At 34.8% G+C, this 13,930-nt stretch overlaps 1 protein-coding gene across 3 annotated transcripts in view; it reads left to right on the top strand.

The window, feature by feature from the left end:
* CNTN5 (contactin 5) overlaps positions 1-13,930 on the top strand; it is a gene marked incomplete at both ends in the record, with an annotated part of 736,851 nt that overhangs the window by 300,072 nt on the left and 422,849 nt on the right. For 2 of the 3 annotated variants that reach the window (XM_080710119.1, XM_080710118.1), the window contains one exon: positions 10,462-10,557. The exons of the other annotated variant lie outside the window; for it this stretch is intronic. In XM_080710119.1, coding sequence (XP_080566245.1) covers positions 10,462-10,557 — 96 coding nt within the window. The remainder of the gene's footprint in view (positions 1-10,461; positions 10,558-13,930) is intronic. 3 annotated transcript variants of the gene reach the window in all.

Below are 13,930 nucleotides of genomic sequence, written 5' to 3'. Positions count from 1 at the left end.
CTATATTTTAGAAAAAATTTACTTTAGTGTTTTAAAGATATCTTGATACTTAGCTATTCCTCATATATAAATAAATATAAAAATAAATATGCAGTTATCTCATTCATCCAATTACATTGTGTATGTTTATTTATTGGGTACAGGACATTACTCTAAGCAGTGACAAAATAAAATGTATTTTGTCTAGATTAAATTGTAAGGAATTGAAAACCATTATTATACAATAGGCCAGTTGGTAATAGGTATCATTAAAAAAAAGTATTATAACAATAAGAAGAGAGGGCTGGAAATATAGTTCAGTGGTAGATCACTTTTATTGTATGTGTGAGGCCATGGATTTTATTCCCAGAAACACACAATAAATAATAATAATAATAATAATAATAATAATAATAACAACAACAACAATATCAATAATATAGTGGAAATGAAGAGGAGGAGAAGGAAAATTGGGAGATTGGAAAAGGAAGAATCGAATGATTAAGGAAGTCCTCTGTGGAGGTGGCATTCCAGCAGAGACCTCCTCAAAGTTATAGTGACCCATGAAAATACTCAGGAAGGAGATTATTTCCAGACAGAAAGAATAGATGGACTAAGGGCCTAGGAATATTGTAATAAAGAAAGTAAACAAGCCAGGCATGGTGGTGCACACTTGTAATCCCAATACTTGGAAGGCTGAGACAGGAGGATCTGGGTTCGCAGACAGCCTCGGCTACTTAGTAAGGCCCTTTGCAACTCAGTGAGAACTTGTTTCAAAATAAAGAATAAAAAATAGGGCTGGGGCATAGATCAGAGGTAGAATTCCCCTGGGTTCCAACCCTAGTACTATCAAAATATAGATAAAAAAATAAGTAAATAAATAAATAAGAAAGTAAAGAAAAATCTCTCCTCTAACAGACATTAGTTGGGAACATGGAGAAGGCAAAACTGGAAGGACAAATAACCACAAATTGGAGGATAAAAACCAAACAGGAAAATTAACTAACTTAAGAAATAAGTGAAGGATGATGCTACTGAACTTTAGATCAGATGTTCAGCAAAGATTACTTTATGAATGTGATGTTGAAATAAAGGCCTAAGAACATAAAGATGAAAACCATCATGACTAGGGGCTAGAAAAGTGTTCTAGTTGGAAGAATCAGCAAGAACTAAAGCCCTGAGGCAGAGACAGCATCTGATATGTTTGCTGCAAAACAGGGAAAATAGTGAGCTTCCCCAATGAGGGAAGGGAGGAGAGGAGGAAATGACATCTAAGAGGAGACTCACTCTAAAAGGACGGGGGCCTGGAGGCCTCCTAAGTACTGTTACTTCCCCATGAATGAGAGAGAAAGGGCTGTTTAGGGACAATCATATAACTTTTTTCAAAAGAATTACTCTGGCTTCTAAGCTGAGAATAGATTGAAAAGTAGTGAAGGAGGAAGCAGGAAGGCAGGTAAGATGAATATCCCAGCAATCAAGGTCACAGCAACCTAGATGAAAGCTGTAGGGGTCCAAGTTGCCAAACTGGCTACATTATCAAAAACTAGTGATTTTTTTTTTCTCACATGAGTTGTATATGGGGTTTGAGAGATGTAGGAGAATCACTGATGAATATGGCAAGAGTAGGTTTGTGAGTGGAAAAAGAAATCCCAATAGCATATGGTTTCATGGCCCTTGAATATTCAAATGTGTGTGTGTGTGTGTGTGTGTGTGTGTGTGTGTGTGTGTGTATGCATGCACACACATGCATACTGTCAGTAAAGGGTCCAAGCATAAATCAAATTTGAAAATTCCTCAGTCATTGTATACACAATGTTTCAATACAAAGGATAGATAGTCTATAAAGTAGGAAGAACAAGTAAAGAAATTGTTTTAAGAAGGGAGCAAGCAACTCTATCAGATAAACAGTGCTTAGAGTTCAAACAGATAAGGACTGAAGGGCTGATCAAGTAACAAGACGGAGATTGCAGGTTCCCTCCACAGTAGCTCTATGGCCCATGGTAGGGAGAGGACCTTGATTTGAGAAGATAAAGAAGGGGAGTTTTGTTGCGGAGTAGAATGAAAAGGGTATGGCAACTTCAGGGGAATGGGCCCAAGAAAGATAGAGGATTTTCTTCCCAGTTGTCTGATTTTGGAGGAATACTAGTATGCTTGGACGCTATTGATGAAGCAGGTATAGGAAAACCCTTGACTTGAAGACAAGACAGTTCATTTATAGTAAAAGAATGGGAGATAACTTCCCCACTGATACGTCAAGAGCTATCATGTTCATGTTGCAGGTTGTTTTCTTCCAGAAACAAATTCTAAAATCACTTAATTCAGAGTAAAGGATGCTTCTTAAGAAGTGACCTTTTCACTCCAGTGAAAGGAAGGAGCCCAGCATGGTTGTGCAAGGCTAAAATCCTAACACTTGGAAGTCTGAGAAAGGATCACAGATTCGAGGCCAGCCTCACCAATTTAGCAAGATTGTTTCAGGTAAATAAATAGATAGAAATAAATAAATAAATGGCCAAGAGTATAGCTAGAGGTAGAATGGCCCTGGGGTTCACTCTCCAGTACAAAAAAAGAAAGAAAGAAAGGAATCTACAGGAATGAAAAGAGAATAAATCAGTCCTAGTAATAGTTATCTCCAAATCAAGAGGGTTGCTCAAGCTAGAAAGGCTTGTCAGGGACTTCTGAAGTTTGGCCAAGGTGGTCACTAGTCAGTCATTAGTTCTGGGCTTTCAAGGAAAGTGTGGTGGTTCTTCTCATCCAAAGCAATTCCTGAAGGACCCAGAACTGAAGGCTGTTGGTCATAAGAACCCACACAGAGAAGACCTAATGAATTAGGATACAATGAATTAAGTATGAATTAAGACTAATGTAATTTTGGAAAAAAATTAATTTACAAGTAATTAAATAATCCCAGTACAGGGGAGGCTGAGACAGGAGGATCACATGTTTGAGACTAACCTCAGTAATTTAGCGAGACTCAGCAATTTAGGAAGATTCTGTTTCAAAACAAAAAAATATAAAATTTGTTTGAAGGTATAGTTCAGAGGTAGAATGCCCCTGGGTTTAATCCCCAGCACCACAAAAGAAATAAAAAAGGAAACAAATATATTTATATTTATAAAATTTATATTTATATTTGCTTATGTAGAATGTACTAATTTTGTCAAATGGAAAAAGAGGTTTAGAACCTCTGGCAGTATTCAAAAACTATCTTCACATTAGCTACACATGTAACTTTTACATTCAAGATTATTTATCATCTGTAATATTCACTGTTGAAATATCTTTGTAACCAAAGAAAAGAACTAAGATGAAGATTTTTATCATGTTTTGTGGACAATTTAACTTTTTACAAAGCAATTACAATTTAGTGTTTAACTTAAAATGTGCTTAAAAGTGTCACTTCCAAGGCAAACATAAGCTGGTTTGCATTGGTTTTTCTATATAATCAGTGAATCTTTGGCTGAATAATTTATGCCTGATAATATGTAAAGTGAAACAACACACCATTTCATGAGATTGCTGATCTGACTTGTTATATATGACCAAGGAAAAATGAGACTAGAAGAACATTTCATTACGACTCGTCATTACCTCTTATAGATTTATCTTCCCACATCCCCAGCTGTATAATTCAATTCTTATCTTATAATAGAGTGTATTTTTAGATACCTATAATTAGCCTGAGGAACAAGTTTTATTAAATAATTAACATTTTAAAAATGTAACATGATGCCCCATTCACAATGATGTATAGCAAACATTTTAAAGAATCATAACATTATTTTATGTGGTATAATAGAGAAATGTTTAAAGAAATAATTTCATTGATTGAAAATATTCTGAGCTGAGAGTATCAGAATAGCTTTAGATTAAAACAAAACAAAACAAGTGTACTAGTTTCAAATGTGAATTAGTCATCTGAAGGGCTGAAATCCTTTCTGGCCATGAGTTTTATTCTTATCACAGAGAATTTCACTTTTTTTCAATAAATAAATATAATAATCCCTGCCCTATCTGACTAAAAAACTGCTCACAGACTTACAAGTTTATAATTGCCAATAAAGCACTACAAAGCTTCTGTGGAGATTCTTCTCCGGGACTTGGGAGGGAGAGATCTGAGAGGGGAAACTGAACAGCTAGCTACCTGATGGGCAGCTCCCCTGAACACGGGACAGTTGCCTGATGAGCAACTGTCCTGAAATGAAAGCAACAGCTACCTGCTGAGCAGCTGTACTGAAATGTAATTGCCTGATGAGCAACTACCCTGCAATGAATGCGAGGACAGTTGCCTGATGAGCAACTGACAAAGTTTCTTCTCTAAAACCAAGATCTTTATACCCTTCTCCAATTAGGTTAATCATCAGACCCTAGTAGAAAAGAGTAAACACCAAAGAACAATAGTGGGGTATTAAGTGAAGGACATGTAAATCACCAATGATAAGCAAGACAAAAGGAAGACCTGTGACATCACTGGTCTTGTGATTAAGATCAGCCCCCTGGCCTTGCAGGTGGGCCTTAGAAGGCAAATTCTGGAAAGACAATGGTCATACCCAGAGTTTTGGAGAATTCCACCTTTTGTAGAATCTCCTTTAACTTTGTCCATGTACTCCATCAAACTTCATTTTTTAATTTTTGGTGCATTGTAATCCTACATCTTGAAGACAGTCAGGGTGGTAGAGGCATACATGCACACAGCACTCACTGAGCTTCTCCCAGTTCCTGCCCTATTCTCTCCTCTCCTTCCTGTGCTCAGCACAGTGATTGATGTTTGTGTATGTATATCATGTCCATTGAGATGTTTCCCTCTTCCCCTTGTCAGTCTCCCTCATTTACGCCACCTTCTTCACTCATCTAAAGTTTAACCTTTAAAAGCTTCCTGTTTCAGCTGGGAGTGGTGGTGCAAGCTTGCAATCCCACCCAGCACTTGGGAGGCTGAGACAGGAGGATAGCACAAGTTCGAAGCCAGCCTCAGCAATTTAGTGAGACCTTGTTTCCAAATAAAGTATAAAATAGGTCTGGGAGTGTAGCCTAGAGATAGAAAAGCCCCTGGGTTCCACCCCCAGTACCACCAAAAAAAAAAAAAAAAAAAAAAAGCTTTGTGTTTCTAAGGCTAATCTTTTGTGTTATAAACTGTGTTATATCAGCCTTTACATGCAGATAAATGGCGATATACTAGAATATACTAAATAATTAACTCTTTTTCAAGATAAATGTAAGAATTATTTTTCTATTCTTAAAAAATACATGAATGAATAAAAGAGATTTGGGATTTATCTCAGTGATAGAGCACCCATGGGCCAATCCTCAGTACTGCAATATAAACAACAACAACAACAAAAAAAAACCCACAAAAAGTACATGAATATAGACATAATTCAGTACAACTTATAAGCTTTCTCATAAAATTCAGTTTGAATTTTTAGAAAAAGTAGAACCTTTTGATAGGGCAAATCACATTAAACTGTCAAAGATGAGTTGTATTTAGTTTCATTAGTTACTAACATCTGAATGTAAGATTAATTATGTGTAAGGATGAGGAAAAGATGGAGCTTTATCTTAGAGTCCTTGGAGATTTAACCCCTATAATCATTATAAAAAGCAATTGACATGTTTTCTAAGACTGTCTTGGTGTTTACTTACAAAGCAATTGTATACTGAAGCTTTTCATCCTCATTTGTTGATTCTAATATTATCATCAGGATTATTCAGTTCATTGGCAGATTTGTTTATATACCAGGCAAATATTCTTACTAAAAAATTGCTCAGGCCAGGCATGGTGGTGCACACTTGTAATCCCAGCACTTGGGAGGCTAAGAAAGAGGATGGCACAGGTTAAGAGGATGGCACAGTTTCAAAGCCAGCCTCAGCTTCTTAGTGAGGCTCTCAGCAACTTAGTGAGAACCTATTTCCAAATAAAGTATAAAATAAATGTGAGAGTATAGCCCTGAGGTAGAAAAGTCCCTGGGTCCCCCCCCCCAGTACCACCAAAAAAAAATAAAATTGCTCAGACTTCATTGATATATTATTTTTGACATTCCAAAGTTAAGAAAATGGAAGGAGGTGGGACATAAAATAAAATGAATGAAAATAATCACCACGGATCCTGTCATACCCAGATAATTTCAGGCATCCTGGAAATTAGATACTAATATTTCCATTTTAGTGATTGCTAGTATATTGTCCCTAAGGAGAAGTGGGACAGTACAATGTATACCAAGCTCAAGTCAAAATGAGCATTCTATTTGCATTCCTTCTTCTGATTCAGAACTCCCTTAAGCCTATATTTCTACTCATTCTGAAAAGATTTAAGACTGGGAAATATAATTCCAGGACACAGAGGAACCACATGACTTCACTTCTCACTATATAAGTTTCCCTCTTGCCTGGACCATTTCCCTCCACTTCTCCCCAGTAACTAAACTAATGTATTTAACATGCAAAAAATTCTAAAATCAATGTCCACAATCCCTTATGAAGTCATCTTCCTACCAGAAACTATGTTGCACACTTGCAATCCCAGTATTTAAGAGGCTGAGACAGTCGGATTGCAGATTCATGACCAGCCTTGGCAATTTAGTGAGGACCTCTGCAGCTTAGTGAGACCCTGTTGCAAAATAAAAAGAATAAAATAAGCATCGGGTGTAGCTCAGAGGTACAGTGATCCTGGGTTTCATCCCCAGCACCACAAAAAATAAAAAGGGCTAAGAGTTTAAGTAAAATGCCTGTGGGTTCAATCTCTAGTATAAAAAAAAGTGTGTGGAGGAGTATATGTGCTTATTGTTCACTCATGACTGAGTTGGGATAAGCTGAAGCTGTGTTCCTTCAGGATTATATATCTATTTGGTGGCCTATACCCCTCTGAGCAATACCCAAATAGGTATGACTCATTCATGTATCTGTATCTTTCTTTTATAGTTTGTATCACCAGTATCTCACATAGTGTGCAACATGCAGTGTTCATTGGATAAGTATTTGTTAAATGAACTGTGAAGTGATCTGTTTTCTATCTGGTCAGTAAGCTTGAAATCACACATTCTTACTCTAATTCTGTCATCTAAGGCTGTCAGGTCATTTATTGTGTACTCATTTTTCTTTGTGTGGTTCTTTCAGAATATGAGTTTCAGCTCTCTTTAAAGCTCTCTATTAAACTCTGCATGCATTTTTTAATTCAGAAAGACAGGTATGAACAAGGACATGACTTGGGGTCCTTTAACTTTTGATCATAAACTTTCTCTTCTGGTTTATTACTTGTCTATTTGACACTTTATAATAATCCTAGAAAGAGTTTTATTTAATTTGTTCATTAAAATTCTAATTTCAGAGTATTTGTACTTGTATTTGTGTGTTTACTCTTTTCTTTAAAGGTCAAAATATATAAAAACATATTTTGTATCTTATATAAATTGCAAGAGAATAAACCTCACTTTAATAGAAGTTAACCATTTTTCTCTTTGATGTATAAAATATATCATCAAAATATAAATATCCAAACTGCAGGTTGTCCACTGAGAGCTTTCTTAGTTACCTGATGAATACCTTCAAAGAAACTGCTTTCTGTTCAAAACGAGAAGCAAACTACCAACTCTATTTTTGTTTTAGTTACTCTAGGCTCCATATCCACATCAACCAGGATTTTTTTCACTTCTCTCCTTCTGCTTTAAATTAAATACAATCTTAACTAACAAAAAAATACCACTTTTATATTATACAGAATGTCAGGCATGGTGTTGCATATTTATAATCCCAGCATTCAGGAGGCTGAGACTGGAGGATCATGGTTCGCGGACAGCCTCAGCTATTTAGTGAGACCCTGTTTCAAAAATAAAATGAAAGGCCTTAAAAATAGGGCTGGGGGTGTAGCTCGGAGGCTCGGAGGTACAATCCCCAGTACCGCAAAAAAAAAAAAAAAAAAAAAAAAAAAAAAAAAAAAAAAAAAAAAAAAAAACCATTATGCAGAATATTCTTTCACTTTTATTTCAAGGAAGAAGTTAACATATACTCTCCATGAAAAATGCAGACTCCTTTCTATTGTGTCTCTATGGCTTTATGTAAGCAAAAAAGCCTATTCATTATTGAAAAATAACCATTTATTTTTCTATTTGTAGTGCTACAGTTGCTAAGAAATAATGACAGACAATTCTATGAGAAAGTCTTGAACTAAACTTGTATTAGCAGCTGATACAAAAATAAAATAATTACCAGTGAATGTCATCTTTTGGATCACTGTGATCTCAAAACACATTTCAGGTCATAATTATTGTACAATTTTATGTTTTGCAAGTGTTTATAATTTCTAAGCCTTTTTCATAATTTAGTTACTCTGAAGTGGACATTAATTTAGGACTATTTTCTACTTGTTCTTATAATAGTTTGATTTTAAATGTCATAATAAAATAATATAAATGTATAATAGGAATTGTATTGATGTATATATATACATCAATGCATGTGTATAGTTACATATATACTAATACAATTCCTATTATATATATATATATATCTTTTTAGAAATCATTAAGAAATTTATTTAAAATAATTAATAACTGAGTAGTCTCCAAAACATTGCAAATTCAATAAGGAGGAATAGGAAAGAAAAACATATAATCCCTGAAGAATTATTAAAGCCCCACACTACCCATCACCTATTATGTGATTACTATGCCATGATTCTAGGAGCAGAGTCAAAAAATGCCAAATTAGAAACCTTACCATGCTTTATCTTCATATTGAGATCATTTGCTGGAAGAAAGGACAGCTCCTATCCTGAAGAATCAATGCATATGAGTTTAAAGGCAGGAGGCCATGAGTCACCTATGCGCATGTGTGTGTATGTGTGTGTGTATGTGCTGGCTTCAGATAAAAATATATAAATCACATTACCCTATACATATGAAGCTCACAAAAAGGCAAAAATCTGGTCCTAGAGATCAGAAATATAATCTTGTTGAGGCACATACATTTGAAAATGAATGAACTTGACATTTACTACAAAAGTTAATGTGTTTGGTTTTAAAATAATAGCTCACCCTCAGAAAAGTGGAACTGGTAATTTTCATTTTCTTTTGCTTTGTAACTTTCTTAAAAGCTTCCCTGTTTTCCATGAAACATAGAATTGGTTTAAAATCCTAAATCCTCTCTCAAACAGTGAATATCTTTCTGTTTATTTAGCATCATGTCTTCACAGTTAATTATTCCTCCACTACTATGGATATATTTAAGAAGATTTGATTATAAATTAGACATATAAATAAGTTGTTACTGATGTTGTATAGAAAATAATGTAAAAGATTCCTCTTAGAATATTTAAGGCTAGTGATTTGTCTCCTTCATATCCATCTTGTATATTTTCTTGATTAATTTCATCATTTGTCAGGTTAATAAACATTAAATTTTAGGCTGTAACTTATATTAATGCAAAAATACTATTTTAGCATGAAATAATTAAAGGCTTTTAAAAAATCTTTTAGAAATTGTCTATAATGAGAAGAAAAGCAGAAGATTTTCAAGAAGCATTTCTCACCATGGAAACATGATTTTACAGACCCAGAATTCTGGGACAATGTTTATTTATAAATAAAAAAATATATTGAACTCCACTATTTGCAAGAAACTATTGAAAAAATTGTGCAGTTGTTCAACCTAGACCAAGAAAAGGGAAGGGGCATATGTACTGAAATATGAATAGGTTAGTAAACAAAGATATAAATAAAAAAAAAAAGCTAGACATCATCCCCTAATGGACCACTTTCTTTTTAGGAAGGTATTTTTCAATTTGTGCAAATGCAACATAATTTAAGGGAAGGTATTTAAATGCAATCCTACAATCCATGTGTGTGTGTGTGTGTGTGTGTGTGTGTGTGTGTGTGTGTGTGTGTGTTGCAATAATCCCAGACTAATCAAAATGAATGGGCATAATTAATTTGTAGAATCCATTTTAAGCTTCCATAAAATAAAAGTAACATGACATTCCCTTCACATTTGTAGGGAGAGAACACTTTGTGTCCTGATTAAATTTTGTTAGAGCAAACACGCCTCTCTAATTTGGCAAATTCATGTTTGGTTTTACATACTATCCTTAGGATAATATATAATCAGTGGACTGGGCTGCAGGTGCCTCTGACCACTTCTATTTCTCACCTTACTGCAAATCATAGAATTTTACTGGTGGAAATATCAGCATGTATTTTATTATTAAGAAATAAAATAACCATGTGCTATGTTTAAAATGCTGTATTCTAATTTCTTCTTCCTGGCAATGTGTAAGCCTGTAAATAACAGAAAAAGTGGTATTTCTATGAATATTATGGATTGACTTATATTGTGGTATTTAGGATTGGATAATAAAGATTCATTTATAAGACCTTCCTATCACTGCAAAACAGACAAAAATAAATTTCTTCAGAAAAATAAATAGAAGTTACAATAGTGGTATTTTTTTTTCATCCCTTTTTTGCCTTCCATCTAAATTCTGTATTATGTTGACAGATCTGGGAAATTTTAGTGGCCGGACAAGAAGTGCAGTCTCTGTGAGGGAAGGCCAGGGGGTTGTTCTGATGTGCTCTCCTCCGCCTCATTCACCAGGTATGGTAGCACCCCTTCTCTATTGCTGCTGCTGTCTTTTACTGTATGTTCATTTTTTTAGACAGTGTATTTACAGGGGAACATTCCAGATGAAATGTGCATGGGTTTCTGATGTATCACAGTACCAGATGAGTAATTAAATCCCATAGTCTACATGCCATTGGACATGAGACCAAACTCCTATGATAAGATAGTTTTATTGCAGTTCTGTTGACGGTCACAGTTATGCTTCTGACCGCCATCAGTGAGGGATATATTGCCTGGAGCACAAAGGAAGCCATAAACTGAGAGAATGAAAACTTTCAAAACTGCTTGAAGTGTCAGAGTTGAGTTAACTGAATACCAATGTGCATCTTGTTTCAGAAGATAAGCTGGATACTTGGTTGTTTATGATGTTGTTTGCCATACTGGAACAAAATTTGCTAGGAAATATTTTTTGAGTTACAAAAATAGCTAGAGTTTACTTTCTTTTTCTTTTTTCTACTTGAGGTCTTATGAAAGTCAGGAAAATTGTTAAGTACTTCATGAGATTTAGAGAAACAATAGTAAAGTATGTTCAGATTAATTATATATTTATTGCCAATTTAAAGCTCATTGTATAGTTTTATATAAGTTCTATAATTTGAAATGGATACTTCTTTGTAACGCAGTATGTTTTTCTATAACACAATTTAAGAGTGGCCAGAATCAAATCAATTAATTAAGGAGACAAGAGAGGGAGAGAGAGAGAGAGAGAGAGAGAGAGAGAGAGAGAGAGAGAGAGAGAGAGACAGCTAAGTTAACACACTGGAAACAGAATCAAGGGGCCTTGTCGGGAATCCAGCCCAAGAGCGGCGGGGCTTGACTAGATGATGAGTACCGAGGACTCGAACACACACGCACGAGTCGGGAGTCAAGTCAAGCAAGATCTCATTTATTTCTCTCCAAGCAATCATATATATATAGCACCAAACCACGAGGGGAATTCCCATGGGAAATAGCCTAGCCTATCCGGGATAAAGATCACTAGCACATAGCTCACAGCCAATCCCAGGCCAGTACATGAGCCATTCATGTGTGCGGAAAGCTCCTTCAAAGGTAAAAAAGAAAAATATGGCTCAGTCTCCCCACCCATAATGAATGGGGAAACCACGCCTCTGTAGCTTCCTCCAGGCGCCATCTTACCCCTTTTCTGCTGAATCACTTTACTTAAAGTTTTGCCTTAGGCTGCAGGCGCTCAGGCCAAGGGAGGCTGCATCTCCTTAGGCGCTGTATGGACACACCCCATCAGGGCCTGATATAAGGGGCCTGATATCATAATAAAGTTTTCTTCATTTTACGTGACAGTCATATTTGTTTCTAGGTTATATATTTTATTGCTGAATTCCATTTCATTGAATGGACACAGGGAATTTTGTTACTACTTCCCAGTTGATAAATACTTGGAGTATTTTCAGTTTTCATTGATAGTCATATTTGTTTCTAGGGACCTACTTAGATTTTTAACATAAATTACTATTGCTAGAAATGACAAAGTAATATACTTATTTTCTTAAGGTTTTACATCTTTAGGCAACCCTATTTCTAACTTTTTTAACGAGGAAAGTTAAGTATTCTACATTTTAGCAGAAAAATAGTTTTAAAAATATTTTGCTTCAAAATTCTACTAAAAATCATAATTAGGAATAAATTCTGAGCTGTATCCACTCAATTCCTATATGTCAAGTTAGTCCTTGTAATCCATTTGTGAGCAGTTTGGGTCATTTACAGTAAACATATCTAATTTCACCTGTATCTACATCCAGATTTTATTTCGTTCAAGGCAACATATGTTTTGTTTGGGTTTTTTTTTTTTTTTTTTTTTTGAGGTACTGGGGATGGAACCCAGAGGCATTCTATCTCTGAGCTGCACCCCCAGCCCTTTTTTTTATTATTTATTTTGAAACCAAGTCTCATGCGCCACCATGCCCAGCTTCAAGGCAATATATGCTTTAACTTTTTAATTGGTAACAATTTTTGTAGGTTCTGGGAAGGAAATTTTTTAATTCTCTAGCATAATACATATATATAGTACTATAGTGTAGGTTACTCATAATGTTGGTTATTAAGTTTGATTTGAAGAGTATTATTAGAGGAACAATTGTTAGAGATTTTAAAAGTGTGAGAACACAATGGGCCTTATAAAGGATAAATGGATTCATCACCAGACTGACAGGAGTTAACAAGATAGAGTGACCCCCTGTGGACAAAGCAGGATCTTCTGAGATATAATCTATATTGCAGGGCTCTTGGGACATGTCTGTAAAAATAAGCAAAATGAGAGAGGATGATGTAGAAAGCAAAACTGCATGATTACACACAGATAAATTTTCCAATTGGCAAGAAAAACTATATAGAGACTTCTGGTGGGAAAATAGTGTATCAAATTGCATATGTAGTATAATAATGATTATCATTAATAAACAATAACATGATCTCTGATATCAGTATGCATAAAGCAAGATGACTGTCCAGTGATCTTGTATTGCAACCAACTTTAACCATTGGATCTGTTATAAAAACCCTGTAATCTGTTACCTGCAGTGTTCCCAAGGATTCTATTCTCTGACCAGTAGCTACTTTTATTTGCTTGACTTCTCTCAGTTCCCTGATTCCATGAGCAAGCCCTATATCTTCAAAAAAATTACAAATTATTGATAGTATCCTCTTTCATTGTACCTTTCCTCCTCTGATTCTCTTTTTTTCCTTCAATAGTTTTAATTTTCTTACATGCAACTTCAATTTTCCTTTTTTTATGCTTCATTACACTGACTTTATAATTGGTGAAACCCTAATTCTTTTGTAAATCCAACTCTCATTCAACTTCATGCCTGAATCTACTCAGCTTAGTATGACTGTTAAAAATATTGAAACACACACACACACACACACACACACACACACACACAATTATTCAAACTAATTTCAATTTAAAGTTCAAATGGTAAACTTCAACTTTAATGCAGACCTGAAATTTAAAAAAAATTATTTTTACTATACCTTTGTCAAATCTTTAATGAATCTTCCTCATTTTTTTCTCTTGTTCAATAACTCAGAATCCTATTTTATGTTGAAAAGAAGAAAAAAAAATTGGAAGATAGCTCCAGGAGCTCTGGTGACCAAGGCAAATGCCCATGAGCATCTGTAGAGATTACTCTTCCCTCATTTTTTTACAGTTTTGATATACATTATTGAATTTTTAAGGAGAGCCCTTCAGATTGTGTATAGTATGCCATCTTTATTTTCTATTTGCCTATTTAAATCATCTCAAAACTCCACTCCCCATTCTTCTGCATTATTACCAAAAATTATTTGTTCTCTTTTATTAGTCTCATAACTAAGAACTGTGATATTC

This window comes from Muscardinus avellanarius (assembly GCF_963383645.1).
Source record: "Muscardinus avellanarius genome assembly, chromosome: 1".
Classification (NCBI taxonomy): Eukaryota; Metazoa; Chordata; class Mammalia; order Rodentia; family Gliridae; genus Muscardinus; species Muscardinus avellanarius.
The sequence above is the reverse complement of the archived record's forward strand: the minus strand, read 5'-3'. Positions and strand labels throughout refer to the sequence as shown.